General features: G+C 40.7%; 5 protein-coding genes across 8 annotated transcripts; 3 read left to right on the top strand and 2 right to left on the bottom strand.

Moving 5' to 3' along the window:
- The first annotated feature begins 3,382 nt into the window (after positions 1 to 3,382).
- Positions 3,383 to 5,239, top strand: LOC104777194 (alkylated DNA repair protein ALKBH8 homolog). Of its 2 annotated transcripts, none has more exons than XR_015592518.1 (6): positions 3,383 to 3,838; positions 3,944 to 4,045; positions 4,133 to 4,335; positions 4,419 to 4,691; positions 4,811 to 4,876; positions 4,968 to 5,239. XR_015592518.1 is itself a non-coding variant. In XM_010501407.3 (6 exons), the coding sequence occupies exons 1-6, from the start codon at positions 3,389 to 3,391 to the stop codon at positions 5,028 to 5,030; spliced, it is 1,170 nt and encodes a 389-aa protein (XP_010499709.2). In that variant the 5' UTR covers positions 3,383 to 3,388; the 3' UTR covers positions 5,031 to 5,239. The 2 variants fall into 2 exon arrangements, 1 of the variants encoding a protein (XP_010499709.2); XM_010501407.3 differs by having other exon boundaries at positions 4,120 to 4,335.
- Positions 5,240 to 5,732: 493 nt separating this feature from the next.
- Positions 5,733 to 7,493, bottom strand: LOC147946906 (uncharacterized). Its single transcript, XM_087507291.1, has 3 exons — positions 6,565 to 7,493; positions 6,191 to 6,500; positions 5,733 to 6,077 (listed from the first exon to the last, which is right to left on the bottom strand). Exons 1-3 carry the CDS (start codon positions 7,491 to 7,493, stop codon positions 5,733 to 5,735), a joined length of 1,584 nt encoding a protein of 527 aa, XP_087363417.1.
- Positions 7,494 to 8,096: 603 nt separating this feature from the next.
- On the bottom strand, positions 8,097 to 9,359 carry LOC147946905 (uncharacterized). The gene has a single exon (XM_087507290.1). It carries the CDS (start codon positions 9,357 to 9,359, stop codon positions 8,097 to 8,099), a length of 1,263 nt encoding a protein of 420 aa, XP_087363416.1.
- A 1,954-nt stretch (positions 9,360 to 11,313) lies between these two features.
- LOC104777193 (GDSL esterase/lipase At1g31550-like) lies at positions 11,314 to 13,359 on the top strand. 3 transcript variants are annotated; one of them, XM_010501405.3, is made up of 5 exons: positions 11,314 to 11,738; positions 12,048 to 12,260; positions 12,349 to 12,497; positions 12,612 to 12,888; positions 12,977 to 13,359. In XM_010501405.3, exons 1-5 carry the CDS (start codon positions 11,465 to 11,467, stop codon positions 13,252 to 13,254), a joined length of 1,191 nt encoding a protein of 396 aa, XP_010499707.2. In that variant the 5' UTR covers positions 11,314 to 11,464; the 3' UTR covers positions 13,255 to 13,359. The 3 variants fall into 3 exon arrangements, 2 of the variants coding, with proteins under 2 accessions (XP_010499707.2, XP_087360539.1); XM_087504413.1 differs by having other exon boundaries at positions 11,342 to 11,738; positions 12,349 to 12,446; XR_015592508.1 differs by lacking the exon at positions 12,349 to 12,497 and having other exon boundaries at positions 11,373 to 11,738.
- A 5,848-nt stretch (positions 13,360 to 19,207) lies between these two features.
- LOC147946904 (uncharacterized) lies at positions 19,208 to 19,693 on the top strand. The gene has a single exon (XM_087507288.1). The coding sequence runs from the start codon at positions 19,208 to 19,210 to the stop codon at positions 19,691 to 19,693; it is 486 nt and encodes a 161-aa protein (XP_087363414.1).
- Positions 19,694 to 21,719: the final 2,026 nt, after the last annotated feature.

Here is a 21,719-nt window from a genome sequence, read left to right as displayed (position 1 = left end):
AGGTAGGCTACTGTTTTCCCGAGAGAGAAAGGACTCTTTCTTAAAACGTTACTGTTTTAGAATGAAGAAAAAATATAGAAAAATATTTTTAATATTCATTCATTCTTAAAACAAACCAATAAGAAAAAGGAACATAACACCAAAAACCGAAACAAATCTCACCAATGTCATTATCATTGACTAAAATATGATAACATGCCATTTAAATTTTCAATTGAAAAAATGGAAGAAAGAAATTAAATAAGGTCGGAGAATATCCACATCTTATTTTATCCTCCTTAAAAAATAAAAGTAAATAAATAAATCTTTTTTGTTTACAGACACAAAAAAAAATTAAAAACATGAAACAGAGCATAGTTATAAAAAAATTAAACTTAACAGAATTTTAATTGAGTCTACAGATTTTGATTTTTTTTTTATAAATACATATTTTGATCTTCATTGGGAATTATACTCTTCTCCATAATTCTGAAATTATTAAATGAAAATGTTACTTTTTGTTCATACTTGATTCCTATTGATTCTTTAACTTTCTTTTGTTTGACATGAACATGTTACTTTTTTAGTTCTAATCTTTTTAAATTTCTTGAAACCATATCTGTTTTTTTTTTAATTATTCTTAAAGAACCATAAAATAGTTTTTGACAGTAAACTAGAATGTAACTCTTGTTGTATTGGTCTAACCGTTTGCATTTAAGAAGGTTGCATGTAAATTGTAGAAATTAGAGAAGGGTTTTGGAGAAAAGTGTTTATTATTTCATTGTCTTTCTAAATCAATGATAGAAGGGTTAATTTATAAAACACCCAGCTCTTAGGTTCCAACGGCTTATAATAACCGCATCAACAAAGCCCAACATAAACTGTCAGTCCATACACCAATACTCCTTTGCACGACGAATATGGTACGCAAAACGTAAACTTTGCAATAGAAAAACGAAACATGTATGTCGTGGACACTTGTCAAAGACATACAAATCATGTCAACAAACTCCTCCACGCATAAACATAATTTTGAAAATAGGAGTGAAAATCCAGCTCGTCTTCGGTCTTTGGTAAAAAAGAATAACAACGTCCCGTACATGCAAATCGTGCAATCTTCACAAATAATTATCCTAATCTAGGACAGTCCACAAATCAGACTAAAAATAAATTAACCTAAAAACATGAGGGATCTAAACAATCTCCACAAATGAAACTATTACCAAATAAAAACTCAGAAAAATTCATAATTAAAACCAATGTAAACAATAAAGCCTTGAACCATCAACATTAATTTAAATAAAAGAACAAAAAAACCCTGATTAATTATTGCAAAAAGATAGCCTTAAACTAATTTAAATAAAAAAAAATCATATGACGTTACTCTTAAAACACAAACACAAAATCCCATTAATTAAATTATTAGAAAATAAATAAACTACATAAACTAACCAAAATCTAAAACCCATTAACTCTTTCACTAAAAATCAAACGTGAACACAAATCCAAACATCACATCATCTTCATCATTTCCATCTTTACCGTCTCACATGTCTTCTCCAGTTATCATTTCCATGTTTTATTTTCTTGTTCACAAAGATTTTAATGCGGAAACGTTAATGTAGATTCACAAGAATAATCTGGCTCTGATACTATGTAAAATTCAGATCTTACTGTGGGCTTACAACCAAAAATAATTGGCAGTGAGTGGATTGACCCAAATTTTTTAGATAGTACTCAAGTTCCTTCACATTTTTCGATGTGGGATCTTTTCCCCCATACGCCCCCTCGAGATAATGGTTATTCTAATAGCCATTATCTCAACATAATCCATCACGCTCCCTCAAAATAATGTTCTTCTTAGCTATTTCCATGGACTGAGCTTTCTTTTGGGCTATCAATGGGGTGATCAAACCTCTTTCTAGGCCAAATTGATTAACAGAGCCAGCTTGTGTAAGCTATGATGTTTCCACATTTACGGCATACCACATTTCAGACCTAGTCGGGAGAAGACTCAGAAGGAGTTAGAACTTAGAAGACTCCACTCTCGGAACAAAAGAAAGACTAAGACAAGTGTTTCATTTTTTGAAGGTTCCAAATTGAAGGACAAAGCACGTAGCCTTTTTGCTATTTATACAAGGGTTTTTGTATTTTCCTCTGGTCAATTGCCGAAGGAATGAAGATCATATAACTTATAGAGATCAATTTTGTTTTTTTCTGGCTTGGTGTTTAACTTAAAGAGATCATTTGATTCTGTTCATCAATTAAATATTTCATTTTTAAAATCTCTTTTTGGCAATTATTTGATAATGATTACAATTTCTACATGTTTGATGATGATGAATTATATAGAATGATTTTCTACATTGGTCAGCACCATAGCCAATGAATTCTACTATCCATTATATATATATATATATATATATTGAAAGTAAAACTAAAAACAAAACAAGAGGCAGAGTTTTCAATGCTCTCTTACATTAGAGGATCCCTGGAATCAATTTAAGTTATAGGATTTTTAAAAAAGCCAAGACTCTCGACGTGTTGATGTACGATCACAGCAAAATAATCCTCGGGTCTATCATGGAATCCATAAGAGCACCTAAACTCTTCACCGTTTCCAATTCCTAGGAGTCTAACTCTTCTAATGTTTTGTGTTTCAACATTGTAGTAGAAAATGTAGAAGGGTCGACAATTGCGTGACAACTTCGTCGGGGCGATAATGATCTCACCAGCCTTGTTGGTGCCTTGAAAAGATATTTCACCACACTCAATATCATCCCACACAGAGGAGGGTATATATCACACATATTTGCTTAGACCATTCAGGTTTCTTGGCGTGTTCTAGTATCCACAAATAAAAACTAGTGAAACGATAATAAGGGTATCTCACAATGAAAGCTAGCTTCCCTCTGTATTCTAAGAAAACTGTTTCGTTCCCCCCTTGGGCCTTGGAACAACAACACTAGGAACTTTGATGAAACTTAGTTTCTCAGATCTAACATCGAAATGCACAAAAGCTTGACCTGTAAATTTGGTGAAGAAAGCAGCATAGTAGAGAAAACCGTTGATGCATACATTCGCTAAACTCTCCCTATAAGGTAAATGGGTACCTTTAATATAAGGTAAACCGTTGATGCATACATCAAACCCTAGATTCGACTCGATTGGTAAAAGAGGTTTTACTTCTTTTTGTGGCCCTTCACTACAGAATTCACAGGCAATGAAATCATTTCAGACCTAACTTGGGCTCCTTCTCATCTTACTGAAACCCTAGCCATTTTTTTCCCAATTTTATTTTTTGTTTACGATTTTTTCCTCTTGACCATAGTGTTGAATTAGGTGACTAACAAAAATATTCCTCAAAAAAGAAAGTGAAACAAAACAAAATCAGTCATGCTAACGTCAAATGGGCCTCGAGGCCCATAATACACATAAAAACGTCGTCGTATTATTGAATCTACGGCGAAGAGAACTCGCCGTGAAACCAAAACACCTCAGTAGATCGGAGAAAGTTACACAGTCAATAACTCCGAGAATGGTTCAGCCGCGATTCGTCCGTCCGATGCAGTCATCACCTTCCACCGATACCGGAGAACCAACTTCATCCAACCTATACGTCGCGAATTGTGGACCAGCGGTTGGACTATCACACGACGCAATCGCGGCGGTGTTCGCTGATTTCGGTGAAGTGAAAGGCGTATACGCAGCCGACGAGAGCGGCGTTCGCGTCATCGTATCTTTCGCGGATCCTTTCTCGGCGAAATCTGCTCTAGAAGCCTTGAATGGTCGGCCATGCCCGGACCTTAAAGGACGGTCTTTGCATATTCGATACTCAGTTCTTCAATCAGCTTCCGAGGTACTTCTAATTACAATACTGGATCCATTAATGGGTCTTACCGTATCATGGTTAGATTTCTATATAGGTCTCAAAGTTTTGATCTTTATGTGTTACAACATGTAGACGCAGGTGAATGATTGTGTTCCAGTGTCTTTAGTTGATTCAGAGTTGAACATCCCAGGGCTTTTCCTAATACCTGAATTTGTCAGTGTAGAAGAAGAACAGGTACAAGGTGTAGCAGGTGTTTGATTTCTTTTTTTTATCTCTTGTGTTATACTTATTGGTTCTGTCTTTATTAGCAATTGCTTGCAGCTGTTGATGCTAGGCCTTGGATTGTTCTTGCTAAACGGCGTGTTCAACACTATGGATATGAGTTTTGTTACGGGACAAGAAATGTTGATACCAAGAAGCCTCTCGGGGAGCTTCCATCGTTTGTTTCTCCTATACTCGAAAGAATCTCGTTGTTCCCGAATCTTGATAACGACCCGTCAAGCTTGGATTTGGACCAATTAACGGTACATCATCACACTCTCTGTAACTTAGATTAAAATGTTTTTAACTACATTGAAAGGCTGAGGGATTCTTGTGAAAATATTAGGTAAACGAGTATCCATCTGGGGTGGGTTTATCTCCTCATATTGACACACATTCAGCATTTGAAGATTGCATTTTCAGCCTTTCTTTAGCTGGTCCTTGTATTATGGAATTCAGAAGATACTCTGTTTCCACATGGAAAGCCTCAAGTGCTGATGCTGAGAAGTTGGGTGACTCCTCTTGTATCAAAAAGGCCTTATATCTTCCTCCTCGATCTATGCTATTATTATCTGGGGAAGCACGCTATGCTTGGAATCACTACATTCCTCATCACAAGGTTGTATTCTTATCACCACAAACTTCATTTTATCTTCATTTGGATATCTCCTTGGCTCTCACCATGGTATTGTTACTGCATTTCTATTAGTTGGTAACCTTTGTATTGTGCCCTAATAGATTGACAAGGTGAAGGAAAAAGTTATTAGGAGGAGTCCCAGAAGAGTATCTTTCACAATTCGAAAGGTAAATATATAGAAAACATGTTTGTGAGTTGTGACCAATATGTGCTTTTTCAGTTGATATTGATAGACAATAAATTCAATTTTTTTTGCAGGTGAGAAATCATCCCTGCAGGTGTAACTATCCACAATACTGTGACTCTCAGCAACAAAGATAACTGAAGAAGAGGAAAAAAATGAAAGGGAGAATATGTTAGGTATAGACAAGATGCATATGGAGAAGAAAATTATCATTTTTGTAGTTGTTTACTCTTAATTATTAGACTAGATTTGAATGTTTATATTAGTTTTGATAATCAATTTGTTACTCATTGTTCCAAACGTTCTAAGTTCACCATGTTTTCATATAAGAAACAGCCTTCCTCAAGTATCTTCTTCTCATTTGTTGTATTTTCCTCTATTTCAGTTTAATATCTCTTTTATACACTACATCTAGAATCAACAAAGTATTACAATTAAAACGATCTATTGCAACAATGGGCAACTTGCAAAACCTCACGCTAACTTCGGTTTCTAATATTTCATTAAGTGATTTTTTTTGGGTATGAATGTGTTTCACGTTCATCCATTGTAGGATAAGTCACAATTTCACTTTTCTAAATACTTCAAATTATGTTACGATCATTTATGAGCTCAAGCTTTACACTTATGACTTATCCTACATATGAACTCACTATATTCCCTATGGTATTATTGAAACAAGCTTATTGAAACCGAGTCTTTTTTTTTTTTTTTTTGGTTAATGTTAAATTTATACCAATAAAAAAGGTCTACATTGTACAATGGAAACCCAAAAATACGCCAAGCTCTAGAAAGAGAGAACAATGGAACATTTTAAGAAAAATAAATATATATTGAGCTTAAGCCATATTTAAAATCTGGTGAGAGATACAATCAAAATAAAAACCAAGTAGAGAGTCAATAAAGGGATCCTCCGGCGAGAAGTAAATGAGACGATTGCGAATGGTGCGGTCAATGAGAATCCTGGTAGCGGAGACGGATGTATGTGAAGCTGAGAAGATTCGGTGATTCCGCTCTTTCCAGATCATGTAAATTGCAATTTGCAAGAGGAGCTTGAGAATTTTGCTGGCATAGAGAGGTGGGGACGACTGAACAGTGAGCACCCAACCGGTTGCCGCCGAATGCGAAGAAGGAGGATTCGGCGAAATACTCCCCGCGAGATCAACCCATATAGCCTTTGAGTACTAGCAGTCAAAGAACAAGTGAGCATGAGAGTCTAGACCCAACTCACAGAGGACACAGGAGGAAGGGACATTCATTCCTCATGTCCTGAGTTTATCTCTAGGCGTGAGCCTACCTTGCATCGCGAGCCACTGAATGAAGGAGAACCGGGAAACGGATTCCTTGAACCAGACAGCTTTGTACCAAGGCATGGTCGGCGCTCTCTCTCGTATTTGTTGCCATGTACCAAGAGTGGAGAAAGTGTTCGAGAAGGTACCTGATGGTTGCCTCCATTGAAAGAAGTCCTGACCTCTTTCGGGGGAAGGAGGGACGATAGTAGATCAGCAAATCCGGAGTTGCTTAGCTTGGGAAGATCTAGCACTTGGAAAGAACCATTGCCCGTCATGCGTAGCTTCATAGACTGATGCTTCCCGGCGGATACGCAGCTCACGAGGACCCATAGGACCAAAAATATCAATGAGGGGCCCTAGATTGGTCCAGGAGTCGTACCAGAATAGAGCATTGAGCCCGTTCCTGACTTGACACCTAAGAAGTTCCTTCAGAGTGGGTTTAATTTCAATCATCTTCCTAACATTCCAAGAGAGACGAGGAGAGATATCCATAAGCCAATAACTCCTCCTCCCAAAGATGTTATGATCCAACCACCGAACCCAGAGAGATCCTGACCGTGAGAAATGATACCACACTTGCTTCAACCTGAACACAGCAGCAAAGTCCTCAAGCGACCGAATACCCATACCCCCTTCCTGCTTTGTTTTGCAGATATCTTTCCAGGCAACGCGCGCCCCTCTGGCCGAATCCGTGGCATTCTTCCAAAGAAAAGCAGAGCACATGGAATCAACCTTCTTATAGAAACCTTTGGGAAGTACAAACACTTGACTCCAAAAGGTGACCTTCCCATAGATAACTGAAACAATCAGCCGTATCTTACCAGCATAAGAGAGGTACTTCGCAGTCCATGAGTGGAGATGGGTTGTTATCTTCTCCAAGAAAGGTTGTAAGGACGCCATTGTAAGCTTTGTAGGGCTTAGAGGAAGACCCATGTAACGTGTTGGGAACTGACCAAGTCTAACACCGATTAGACTGGATAACGCTGATGCTTCTAACTCATCAAAACCACCTAAGAAGAGCTCTGACTTCGCTGTGTTCATATCCAAACCTGACAGTTGACGGAACTGCTGAAGAATGCTATTAATCCCAAGCAGAGATTGGTCAGCTCCATTAGAGAAAACAAGGAGATCATCAGCAAATGACAGGTGAGTTAGTTGAGGGGAGAGACACAACGGATGTGCAGAGAACACGCCCTCCACTAAACCCTGATCTAGCATACGAGAAAGCACCTCAGTGACCATTATGAAAAGATACAGAGAAATGCAATCTCCCTGCCTTAAACCCTGCCTCCCTTCAAAGAAACCCATGAGCTCACCATTAATAGAAATCGAAAACCTTGGCGTAGATAAGCATTCCGTTATCTAAGTTCTGAAAAGAGGTGGAAAGTGCAAAGCTTCCAAGATCTTTAGAACAAAGTCCCAGCAAACTGTGTCAAATGCCTTTCTTATATCCACCTTGAGTAAAGAACTATTTGGGCAAGTAGCCTTCTCATAGTTTCGGATAAGCTCAGAGGCTAATAGGACATTCTCTCCCAAGCTCCTCCCACTAAGAAAAGCAGCCTGATTGGGCGAGGTAAACTCCATGAGCAATGGTTTGAGTCTATTAGCCAAGATTTTAGAAATAATCTTATAAGCAAGATTACAACAACTGATAAGCCTGAACTCCGAGAGGGCAGAGGCTTCCAGAGTCTTAGGGATCAGAGATATGACAGTGGTATTCATGTCCTTGAGAAGACGACCATTGCGGAAAAACTCCTGAACTGCACTGATTAGATCATCCCCAACTGTGGACCAAGCAGACTTGTAAAATTCTACCGGAAAACCATCCGGCCCGGGGCTTTTATTCTGAGGCATAGCAAATAGGATGTCCCTAACCTCCTCACTTGACACCTCCCTTAGCAGATCATCAGTCTAAGGCTGAGAGAATCGAAAGGGAATCAAATCCTGCAGAAACTCAATAGATGCAGGTGATACTGGCATCTCAGTAGAACCAAACACTGACTTGAAGTAGTCTACAGAGTGCCTGTTAAGTTCCTCCGGGGATGTAATTTTACTTCCATCAGCATCCAGAAAGAAGTGAATATGATTCTGGGAGTTCCTCTGCATCACCATCTTATGAAAGAAGGAGGTATTCTTATCACCGAGCGCCAACCACTGAATTCGAGATTTTTGCATGTAGAACTTTTCCTCTGCAGATAAGAGCATGTGCCATGCCTCTGATGCTAAATTCTCCTCTCTTGCTAAATCAACCAAAGAAGCCACAAGAATCTGCCTCTGAATCGCTGCAACTTCCTTTGCCTTCTCTTTCACCCTTTGAGAGATCCCACTAAAATGCGTTTTGTTAAGCAAGCGCAAGCTAGGTTTTAAAAGCTTCAAAGCACGCACTAACTTAAACTGAGCAAACCCGATTATGGAATTGGCTGACCACTCGGACTCAATGATATCAGGATACTCGGGATGGTCCACAATGTGAGTGTAGAACTTAAAAGGCTTGTTTACCACTCTGTGTAGAGTCGGAACCGAGAATAAACAAGGGGCATGATCAGACTGACCTGGCTCCAAGAATTCAGAATAAGCGTCCGGGAACGACCTAGCCCAATGCTCATTGATCAGATTATGATCAATGCGCTTAGAGATTGGATCCTCTTCTCTATGATTCCACCACGTGAACGGAAGCCCCTTAGACGGAGCTTCGAAGAGGTTAGCTTCCTGGAGGGCGAGCTCGAAATCACCAACTCCCGTGACATCTACCGGCTCGTGGGGAAAGCCAGAGTGATGCTCAGAGCGGAGAATCTGGTTGAAGTCCCCTATAACCGCCCAAGGGTTACTCGCCAGAGGAGTAGAAGCATGAAGGTAGGCTAACTCCTCCCAGAGCGCAATCCTTTCCTCCGGAAGATTAAAACCATACACAAAAGTAACTGTTATATTGATATTCTCAGCCTGAAGAAAGAATCCACAAGTGATAGCTTGCGCAGATTGTTGGTAGACCACCACCGTGACTCTAGGATCCCAAACCACCACAATTCTCGCTGTATTGTGGTATTCAAAATTCCCACAGAACTTCCAACCGTGAGGAACTGCCTTCAAGACTCTCCTGGTATTATTTAGTTGTATCTTTGTCTCCAAAAAAACTCCAAAAAGAGGCCGATAGATATTAATCCATTCCTTAGTCATTACTTGCCTTCTATGGCTATTTAAGCCTCTAATGTTCCATCCAAAAAACATACTTACTGGCGCTAGTTAGTTACTCGCAGCCTTGGGGCTGCTATTCTTACGTCTAACCATGATGAAAGGCGCTTCCTCTTCAACGACAACAACCGGAGAGGAGGGACGAGCTGGCTTGGAGTGTACCACGGGACCTTGCTCACCAGAATTGGAGGCCCCAATGGCATCGGAAGGATTATCCCGCACAGCTCTAGAAACAGGTGCCTCTTTACAAAGGCTCTTAGACCTTGTAGGACTTCTGCTTCGTCTGAGTGCCCTGCTAGCACCATGACCCTCTCCACTTTGTGATCGGTGATGCTCCTTCTGGTCCAACTCAGGGGGGACCTTGGGGCAACGAGAAGCTGAATGACCAAATTCTTCACATGAGCTACACTTTGCGGGGAGCCACGGGTAAGCGACATCAATCTGGATCTCTCTCCCGTCACTGAAACCCAAGACAAGCTTGGAAGGCAACTCCGCAAGCAAATCCACCTCAACTACAACCTTTGCAACCTCAAAGGTTTCCTTCCGTGCAGTCTCTAGGTGAAGAGCTTTGGGTTCGCCAACACCAGAAGCAATTCTGGCTAGACTCTCATCAGTGAATAAGTAGTAGGGGATTCCCCTAAACTCCACAACTACCTGAGCCTTGGTAAGCAGAGGCTTCTCTGGGGTAAAGTCAGGAGACCAAGGGGCAACGAACATTGGATGGCCGGCGATGTTCCAAAGGTTGCGACTCAACAGAATCGAACGAGACTTGGCATTGGTGACACGAAGAAGAAAGGTGCTAGGTCTAATACGGTGAACAAAGATGCGAGGACCTGAGCGAGCCCATAAAGCATTCACCACACCGATAATTCTACCCATCTCCGGAGGAGGACCATGGAACTGGGCATAGACATAGTCCTTGAACTCCTCTTTAGCTACTGCAACACTTTCATCAGGGATGAGAATGAAAGGAACACCAGAGACATGCTTCGTCGGGCTACCAATTTTCCCCAGACCGGCTCCTGGCTTAGCCACACTTGCGTAGGAACGAGGGGGTGCAACAGACACCTTATCCGATTTAGAAGGCACATCCGCAGGTAAAGGAGAGAACGAGGAAGTGGAAACCTCTGCACATGGAGAGGAGTCGGTGGATCCCGTGGCGGCAGGAACAAAGGCTGATGGATCTGAAGGCGGAGCCATAGGAGAAGCGCCTCGGGGTGAAACATTCACAAGGAGTGGACGGGTCAGATCTAGATCTGGGGCGGATTGAGAGAGATCTGCATCCGCAACCTGGAGGAGAAGCTCCGCACGAACCGAAGGAACCTCCTTCTCAGGCAGAGCAACTTGCTGGGTGGGAACAGAAGGAGCCTTCTTCTAAGGCGGAACAGCTTTCGAAGCAGCTTTCGAAGAGGTTTCACTGTAAGACTGGCGAGGGAACTGAGGTGGAGGAGAAGCCTGAGGACGAGGTTTCTTCTTCTTCCCCATTGGAACAGAGATCCAAGTCGGCGAGGGACCGACCGACGGCGAGAAAAGAGGCGGAATACAACGGAGGGGTATTAGATTTTAGATGTCTCGGGAAACGGAACCAGAGAGTAGAAAAAGCACCAAACTTCTTTCAAAGTAAAGTCTTTTTAAAAAAGCTCCGATGCCGTTATGTATTCTTAAATAGATTATTGTTTGGAATATTAAAACCGAGTCCGTGTTAGTGGTTTAATTGAAGACTGGACACAATGTACATTTAGGTGAGAGAAGAGAGCATATTTATTGTATTTTTGCAACAAATCTAGTTATCTAATACTCCGTCCACGTCTCAGTTGCAAATAGATATTTTCTAGAGGGTGGTTAAAACTTAAAACTCAAAGTACCCGTTTTAAACGATACAAATACAAAAGTTTTGTAGGCCATAAAAAGTGAACTGCTTTGCCCCACCCTTATTATTGATAAGGCAACAAGAAAGAGTACTCACTGAGTAATCACAATTCAACTGTACATTTAGTTGTATTAGTTTTGGAAAATAACAAATCATAATCAAATAGAACAACAAAAAAAAAAAAGATATAAAGTCAGAAAGTCACTTGTGACCTTTTCCCATGGCGTTGCTAGATTCTCATGTGTTGATGGGGATAGTTAGACTGATCTTTTTATCTGCTCTTTTTGTTGGCACTATCGTAAGCTCGGAATCGCAATGCCGGAATTTCGAATCCATCATCAGTTTCGGCGATTCAATTGCCGACACCGGGAACTTGCTCGGTCTCTCGGACCGAAACAATCTTCCTATGAGCGCGTTTCCACCGTACGGAGAAACTTTCTTCCACCACCCAACCGGTCGTTTCTCCGATGGCCACCTCATCATTGACTTCATTGGTACTTCTAATCCTTAGTTCCTTTATGTGGTAGTCTGTGTTTTTAACTCTCGGAAGAGTCAAAGAAAACAAAACCTTGTGGTAGAAAAGAATCTTGTTAAGGTAGTAATAGAGATCTAAGGGCTCTTTTTTCGTTTTCCTTTTTGTCTTATGTAAACTCTGGTTCTGTTTTCTTGTTTTGGCTTAGGTTCTTGTAAAGTTAGTGTTTCTTCTGTAAATTATTTCTATGTTTATCTTTTTTTTCTTTTTTCTTGAAGTGCAAGTTAACAATGTAAACCGTTAAGTGATGCTCCAATTTTTTTATTTACAGCTGAATTTTTGGGGCTTCCTTATGTGCCTCCTTACTTCGGATCTAAAAATGGAAACTTTGAGAAAGGAGTTAATTTTGCTGTAGCCTCAGCAACGGCATTGGAAAGTTCTTTTCTCGAGGAGAGAGGATACCATTGTCCTCACAACATCAGTTTAGGAGTTCAGCTTAAGATCTTCAAGGAGAGTTTACCAAATCTATGTGGTTTGCCATCAGGTAGTGAACTAAGATCGACTTTAGTGGAGTCATTATTATGTATTTGTTTTTCATTAAGAGGTTTGAGTTCACTTGTATTTGTTCTTAGATTGTAGAGATATGATTCGAAATGCTTTGATTCTCATGGGAGAGATTGGAGCGAATGATTATAATTTCCCATTCTTCGAAAGCAGACCCTTTGATGAGGTCAAAGAGCTAGTTCCGTTTGTGATTAGTAATATTTCTTCTGCCATTACGGTAACAGTTTTAATAGGATTCTTGATATGCTAGCCACAATAATGAGTAAAACATATTTGATTAATTAGGTTTTTAAAAACTATGTTTGTTGCTTTGGGACTGTGTTGAATCCAGGAGTTGATTGGTATGGGGGGAAGAACATTTCTGGTGCCTGGAGGGTTCCCTATTGGATGCTCAGTAGCATATTTGACATTATATCAAACATCAAACATGGAAGAATATGATCCTTTAACAGGATGTTTGAAATGGCCGAACAAGTTTGGAGAATACCACAGCGAGCAGCTTCAGGTAGAACTCAAGAGACTCAGGAAGCTCAACCCTCATGTCAACATCATATATGCTGATTACTACAATGCTTCCTTGAGCCTTGGCCAAGAACCAGCCAAATACAGTTAGCCTTCTTCATTCCTCTACTAAATCTCCGCAACCAATTTACTGATTTGGTATTAACTGAGTTTCCAAATCAATGATATTTTCAGGATTCATAAATGGAACCTTGTCCGCTTGTTGCGGTGTAGGAAAACCGTACAACTTCAGCTTTAGTCAAAGTTGTGGAAGTGTAGGAGTGGAATCTTGTAACAATCCTTCAAAGTACGTAGCCTGGGATGGCATTCATATGACTGAGGCTGCACATAAGTTGATGGCCGATGGATTACTCAAAGGACCATATGCGACCCCTCCTTTCAATTGGTCATGCCTCAGCTCCAAAATAAAGAACAAGAACTCATTAGAAAACACAATATTATTTGATGAGTAGTTGACGCAAGTTTGTCTCAAAATTTATAATCTGTTCTTAAATCATTCGAGTACTATTCGTTTAGAGTTAAATCACAAAAATTAATAAATTTATTATCAAATTTAATTTTGGTTTTATATGTATGAAATACTTTAAACTTGGATTAACTATAAACAAAGGGAGTATGGTCTAAGTATGTTTGTGTTCACCTTTGTAACATTGTGTTGTTGTCTGATGGAGGGTAGTTCAAGTGTTACTAACTAAATCATGTGATGTATTTTAGAAAGATCAAAGTCATCCTACAAAATAACTCCGTGGTCCACTAATCGAGAAGAAATGACCCTTGCTGTAATCATCCACTTCCTAGCAATCAATTAAATTTACGATTCGATCATCATTGGTTTAAGAAATCCCACTTTTCCATATTATTTTACTGATATCATAACATATAACAATTGAGATCAAGCTTTGGAAGTAAAATACTCGTTTAAAGAGAGATTATTGTTAGACGAGGCAAGTGATCTAAAAGAACTAACTCTTTAAGAATAATTTGATATCCAAGAATGAGAGATTTCGGTACAATAGAGAGAAAGAGAGAGAAATTTTTCTTTTGATAAATTTGAAACGATTTGACGGCTTTTTTTTAAATAAATAAATAATAATAATAATATAAGTATTAATAATTAGAGGGGTATTCAAATGAGATTTTGGAGAATTTGATGGAATTCAAAAAATTTTGGATTTTGATAATTTTTAGAATATTTTGGTGGATTTGTTAGTTTTTCAATTTTAAAAAAGGAAAAATAGTTTGTGATTTGGTTAGATTTTAAAGAAATATATTGGATAATTTTAAGAGATTTTTTATGATGAGAATGACATTGCAGATTTTCATAAACCTCGAGACATTTTCATACGCACAACAACTTGGTGTTAATAATACTCTTGACAAATCTCCTCAGCTTGCCTCGTATGTTCTTACAGTTCTTTGTTTTCTATATCTATTGTTATTAGTGATCATAGGAACTGGACTTATTTGGTCACGTTACAGTATTGTAATCACTCTGATATGTTTACTGCAACTCATGTTCATGTCATAACTGTGCATGTTTGCTGTATTGAATTACCCCTCTTAGTAACAGAGGCATAACTGTGTTTTTAATAGTGTCAATATATATACAAAGTGTTCATAGGAACTGGACTTTAATTGTATATCATCATTCTCTGTTTTCAATTAGTGTGTGGTGCAAAAAGTGCGATAAAAAGGCGATTTGGCGAAAACCTAATACCCTTTTGCCGCCTTCGGTTTGGCCTCACGCTGCCGTCGAGAAACTCTCCTTCCTCTCTCCTCTTCCTTTCTAATTTCAATGGCGACCAAGGATCCCCCGGATCCCCCAATAATAATGCCAAATCTGAACCTCGCTCAATCGCTCATCCCAAGTTCAGAGACTTCTGATTTGGCAGTGACTACTGCGGTGCAAGGGACTCAAGGTCCAGTATCGGAACCAAATCTTAACCCTCCTGTAGAGAAAGTTGTAACTCCACCAGTCATTGACGATACGACCCTACAATGGGCAGCTCGTTTCAATCCAAGCCTGCACAATCTTACCAAGGCGGTCCAACCAACAGTAACGGAGGATGGAACACCTAGGGTCCGTGCACCAGCTTGTGTTGTTTTGAAATCATCGGACACTTAGAAGGACCACATAGTGGCTCACTTCCATGGCACCCCTCCATCAGCCGGAAATTTTTTTGTGGATTTGAATCCCATTTGGGGTAAGGACAGTCGCATTAACATTAGGATGCTCCCTAATGGACTGGTCCTAATCTACATTCCCTCGGCTGCAACTCGTAAATGGATAATTGAGGTTGGGTGTTGGCAAGCCGGGAATTGCTTATTCACGGTAACGGCTTGGTCTCCAACAGCAACGCTCACTCCGGTCAAACTAGTTTCTCTTCCAATTTGGGTAATTCTAAAGGACGTTCCGCCTCAAATATATTTGCTACCGGGCTTAAGCACAATAGCGTCAGGAATAGGAGAACCATTGCACACGGAGAAACATCAGCTACCTCCTATCTCTGTGGACACTCAAATAAAAGTGGAGATCCTGCTAAAGAAGGTACTTCCTCAATCAGTGCTTGTAGAGGATGATGATGGAAATGAGGTACGTGTATGGATTGAATATCCTCGACTACCACCTAAATGCGATTACTGTGGAGAGTTCGGGCACTTATACCATCGTTGTCCTGCTGCACCTGCAACCAACAACAAGACTCCAAACATTGAGCAGAGGACTCACAGTGCAACCATCCCCTCCACAAGTAAGGGAGAGGAGACAGCTACTAAGGTACCTATGGTCAATCCCGTGGTGGAGAAACCTGAAGTGGCAGATAAAGGAACTCCTCCACCATCCGCAAAAGACTCATCGGAACTTGTTGACCTAAACAGGACTAAATCAGTGCCTCTTGCACAGTCAACTGTTTACATAGACTCACCTCCACCTAAGATTACCAATGAATGGAAGATTGTTAAGCGCAGATCAAACTCTCCAAAGAAGAAGGGAAGTATAAAAAGGGACACAGACGGATCGGTTAAGGAGCCCAACCATGGGAAGAGAAAAGGGGGAGGGACTGCAGTTGAAAGCTTGTTAGGACCTTCAAAGTACCTCGAAGTTAACCAAGTCAAAGCCGTTCCGGGGATGCCTCACAAATCAGGGAAAGCTCCTAAGAGTGGGAAGAACGCCAACAGTGGTCGACCACCTATCAAGGGTCGATCCAACCTACGTCCTTGAAAGCCTAGCTTTCATCTTTTTGCACACCGATGGTGATGAATAAGTTTTTTTGTGATAATATATGTGGGCTAAATACCACTCAAAGACAGCAGGAGCTCAAAAGTTGGGTACTGTCTAAAAGACCTCAGTTAGGAGGCATTTTGGAAATGCATGTTCAGGAAGCAAATGCGGATTTTATTATGGCAACTACCTTCCCTTGTTGGCGTTATGACTTCAATTATTCTTCTCAAGCAAGGATGGAAGAATTTGGCTTATATGGGATCCCTCTATCAAGGTATTCATTTATAAGAAGACAGTTCAGGTGGTTTGCTGTGGTGTGTTTGATCCTTCGACAAACCAATCCTACACTGTCTCCATTATATATGCTCGGAACAACTTGGTTGATAGACGCGAACTGTGGGAGTCTTTGGAGGAAACACACAATTATAGCAGTCAGCGGAACTATCCTTGGATTCTTCTTGGAGATTTCAACCAAATACTGCATGCTCAAGATCACTATTCACTCTATCCTTCCTCTCTACCGCTTCAAGGTATGGCTGAATTCCAGAATTGTATTGACAACTGTGAATTAGTGGAGATGGCTAGTAGAGGAAATGCTCATACTTGGTACAATGGACAAGGTTCCAATCCAATAACCCGCAAGCTGGATAGAGTACTGACTAATGAAGCTTGGGACACTCAGTTTCCGCAGTCAAACGCCTTGTTCAATGCACCAGGGGGATCAGACCACACTCCTATTCTTGTCAACCTCTCCTTGTGCACTGATAGAAGAAGTGTTCCATTCAAATTATACTCCTTCTTCACTACACATCCCGACTACGAGAATTTGCTGGATGCTGCTTGGTCCCAAGAGGTTTTACGAGGCTCAGCTATGTTTGCTCTATGCCAAAAGCTAAAAGCGGTCAAGATCGGTTGCAAGTCTTTAAACAGAAGATGCTTTAGCAACATACAAACATGCAAAATGTGATTCTATCAGCTCCAACACAAGCTATGTTCTTAGAGGAGAATGAACTAAGGAAGCAATGGTTATTCTTATCGTCGGTTGAGGAGTCTTTCCTGAAGCAGAAGTCAAGAATCATATGGTATGCGGAAGGGGACTTTAACACCAGCTTTTTCCATTAGTCCGTTAAAGCTCATCAGTCAAGGAAAAAGATCTGTTCTCTCATAAATGACAACAATGAAAGGATCTCAGACAAGGCACAGCTTAAGGTCACGATAGAGGACTACTACAAGCAACTTCTAGGCACTAAAAACGAATCAGTCCAACCATTATCAGTGGAGGAAATTAAAGACTTAACCCCTTACAGATGTGAAGATTTTTTGGCCACTCAATTGAAGTCAATCCCTACGCCGGAGGAGGTAACTACAACTCTCTTCTCCCTTCCCAGAAATAAGGCACCTGGACCCGATGGATTTACAGCGGATTTCTTTGTTAATGCTTGGGGAAAGGTGGGACCATGTGTAATTGAGGCGGTCTGGGAATTCTTCATCACTGGAAAACTTCTTAAGCAGGTTAATGCCACCATTTTGGCTCTAATCCCTAAAAAGGTGACCTCAGAGAAGCTTGGTGAGTTCAGACCAGTGTCTTGTTGCAACACATTATATAAGATAATTTCCCGCATCCTTGCCAAGAGACTCAAGCTTTTCACCAATCTGGCAGTACAGAGGAACCAATGTGCATTTATAAAAGGGAGGTTACTCTGTGAGAATGTTCTACTAGCAGTGGAGTTAGTCACCGATTTCAAGTAAACCGGACCTGTTACTAGAGGTTGTCTCCAAATCGATATCTCAAAGGCCTTTGACAACATTGACTAGGACTTCCTCATTAACATTCTCAAAGCCTATGATCTTCCTGAGGAGTTTGTGGAGTGGCTGACAACTTGCTTCACCTCTCCTTCCTTTTCGGTTGCATTAAATGGAGAGCTTGTAGGTTATTTCCAAGGCAAAAAAGGGCTGAGACAAGGTGATTCTGTCTCCGCGCCATTGTTCACACTAGTCATGAAAATTTTATCCAAGAAGTTGGATATTGCTGCTGGCCTAAACCAAATTAAACCTCATCCTCTATGTGTCGACCCACTCATTACGCACCTCAGCTTTGCGGATGACCTCCTTGTCTTCTTCGATGGCACAAAATCCTCACTGGTGGCAATTCTGGAGGTACTAGAGAGTTTTAAGGCAATTTCAGGTTTAGGGGTCAATCTCTCCAAATCATGTCTGTTCCTTGACGGTAATGACAGGAATGTTATAAGTGGAATTGCAGCTCGACAGGGAATATCACATGGAGCTTTACCTGTTCGTTACCTTGGAGTTCTGCTGATTACGCACAAACTCTCTCCGACAGACTATCAACTGCTTATAGATAAAGTCAAAGGAAGGATTTCAGGCTGGACTCATAGACATCTCTCCTTCGCAGGAAGACTACAATTGCTTAAATCAGTCATTAATAGCACCATCAACTTCTGGAATTCAATCTTTCTTCTTCCCAACAAGTGTCTTGAAGAGTTGGAGACTATCTACAGTTCCTTTTTGTGGAAGCGAGTGTTAGAATCAGCCCGAGGAGCCAAGGTTTCTTGGGAGATAGTCTGCTCTCCGAAATCATCAGGAGGTCTAGGACTAAAAAGACTCATCGATTGGAACAAGATCTTCGGCTTGAAGCTAATTTGGTTAATTTTCTCTCAAGCAGGTTCTCTTTGGGTTTTGTGGATCAAGAAATATTTGATAAGAGGAAAAAGCTTCTGGACTGCAGATTTTAGAAGCACAGGGAGTTGGATCTGGAGAAGGTTGGTAAAGTTCAGAGAAGTTGCTCGACCATTTATTCATTGTGAGATTGTCTCAGGAACTGGATCTCTTTTCTAGCATAACAATTGGACAGGACTCGGTCCGCTTATTGATGAGGTTGGAGAAACGGGACCCCGACTATCAGGTATAGGACTCCACTATAAGGTCTCTGAGGCTGTCTCCAACGGGGAATGGACGATAACATGGGGAAGGAATCCAGTTATCCATCTGCTCAGAACTTGTTTGATTGATCATCACACTCCAAATGATCCAGAGGGAAATGACATTTTCAGTTGGAAGCTCCCACAAGATCAACCTGGTAGATCATTCTCCTCAATGCAAACATGGAGGAGACCAGATCCTGCGGGTGGCACACACAAATTTGGTTCAAGGAAAACATTCCAAAGATGGCGTTTATGGCGTGGCTAACGGTTCTTGACAGGAAAACCACAGGAGACAGATTGAGGAGATGGAATTTACAGGTACCCTATACTTGTCTATTGTGCACTGCAGGAGAAGAGTCCAGAGACCATTTGTTCTTTAGTTGTCCTTACTCTAAAGTCTTATGGCTGGATTTATTCGCTCATCTCCTACCAAATACTCCGACTTCTTTCACTGGTTATTTAAATTGGATCAAGACTCCTACCACAAATAGGAAGCTTAATACCATTTGCAAACTGATGTTCCAAGCCCTGTTATACAATATATGGGCTCAAAGGAATGCAAGACTTCACTCCGCTACTATTCTATCAGGGACAAGGGTAAGAAAAGATATCCAGCTACTGATGAGAAGAAAACTCACAGGACTGGATAGAGCTTCTTCCGCTATGATACCCTCAGACATAGAGGATACCTATCTCCATCACTGGTTCAACAACTTTCAACCTTCATAGCATCCACCTTAGCTCAATTTGAGTCCTTGCTAAATCCTAATGTGTGTTCTTATGTGTGTTCTTATGCTTTTTATGCTTTTTGCTTATCCGGTTATATTCCGGTATTACTCCGGTATCATATAAAAAGGAAAACTCTGATTTCAAATATATAAAGGTATCTATTAAAAAAAAAAAAAAATCATTCTCTGTTTCCTTCCTTATATATCATTGATTTGTTATTTTGTTTCACTCCTTGTTCTTGGAAGATCGGTCTTTTCTTTGACCACCAAGAATACGAGAAATCTGCAATCCTCTGCTAAATGCTTTGTTAAAGAGCACTTGGGTCTGAAACTCAGATACGAAAGGGAACCATGCCAAGTGTAAGGAATGTCTTGTGTATTATTGATGATATGAATTACAATATAACATACACACAAGGGTTTTGTACACCACTAATTACACTTATAACCTTCATTACATATCTCCTCTCTATACGCCCCCTCAAGATGGAGGCAAGTTCTTGACACCAATCTTGGAACTCAGCTCAAGGAACCGTGGTGGAGGCAGCAGTTTCGTGATAGCATCTGCAAGCTGATCATCACCAGAGATGTGGGAGAAGCGAAGTGTACATGACTGGATGTTTTCACGAACAAATTGATAATCAATGGCCACATGTTTCATCTTTGTGTGAAAAACCGGATTTGCACAGAGATACGTTGCACCCATGTTGTCACAGTAAATCACCGGAGTCGTAGGTAGAGTAATCCCCAATTTGGTTAAGAGTGTACAGATCCAATTGAGTTCAGAGGTTGTGTTTGCAACAGCTCTATATTCAGCCTCGGACGATGATCGTGAAACACTCCACCGACCAACCAAGGTATTGTAGACTCCCCACAACCATTCGATACTGCTTGGGATCATCAAGAGGTGTGCCAGAGACAATCGTAAGTTGCGATGAGGAAGACATAGGCGTATGAACGGGTTTAGCTTCAAGCATTTTCGTCTTGGCTAGGAGATCGGTGATGTATTTTCACTGCATCATGTGCAAACCAGTGGACGTTTGTGTAGCCTCGATCTCCAAGAAGTAGCTTAATGGACCAAGGTCTTTTAGATAAAAACGACGAGCAAGAGATATATGAAAGGCACGTACCAAAGCTTCAGGGCCTGCAATGAGAATATCATCAACGTAAACCAGTACATAGACATAGGACTGATCATGTTTATAAATAAACAGTGAGTTGTCCCCGAGTGAAGTTTTGTAGCCAGAGTCAAGGAGGAATTGTCGCAGTTCTTGGTACCAAGCCCTGGGAGCCTGTTTCAATCCATACAGAGCTTTCCTCAAGCGACAAACATGGTGTGGACGATCACGGTCAACAAAACCTGGTGGCTGGGAGACATAAACCTCATCTTGTAGAGTGCCTTGAAGAAAAGCATTGTTGATATCGACCTGATGAATCACCCAATTTCGTTTTACTACAATTTCTAAAATAAGTCGAATGGTGGTGGATTTGATAACAGGACTGAATGTCTCTGAATAATCCACCCCATATTGTTGATGAAAGCCAAAGGTGACCAACCTAGCCTTATATCGAGCAATAGAACCGTCAGGATGATAGTTGAGAGTGAAAATCCACTTACAAGTAATGACATTTTAATTTGTTGTTGGAGGTGTGAGATCCCAAGAGTGTTCTCGTAATTGAGAATTGATCTCCTCCACCATAGCATTCCTCCAGTTTGGATCACGAAGAGCTTCTGCCACCGTCATTAGTATAGGCAGTGTTGTTGTTGTCGAGAGACCGTACTTTGTGTTAGGCTGCGTGATATGATTCTTAGACCGGATCCGCATAGGATGTTGGTTCTGTGGTGGAAGTGGTAGAGGAGCTGGGACGAGAGGCAAGGAAGCCGGTGATGCAGGGATCGACGAGGAAGACGATGTATCACGTTCTGGACTTCAATCCACTAATGGGCTTGGTGAAGCAGAACTCATTGATGGGCTTGGTGCATTAGAGTCATGAACCGGGATTGGGGAGGCCTCATTGTATGAAAT

This window comes from Camelina sativa, chromosome 3, assembly GCF_030686135.1.
Source record: "Camelina sativa cultivar CO46 ecotype springtype chromosome 3, ASM3068613v1".
Taxonomy (NCBI): domain Eukaryota; kingdom Viridiplantae; phylum Streptophyta; class Magnoliopsida; order Brassicales; family Brassicaceae; genus Camelina; species Camelina sativa.
This window is presented reverse-complemented; position numbering and strand designations above follow the sequence as displayed.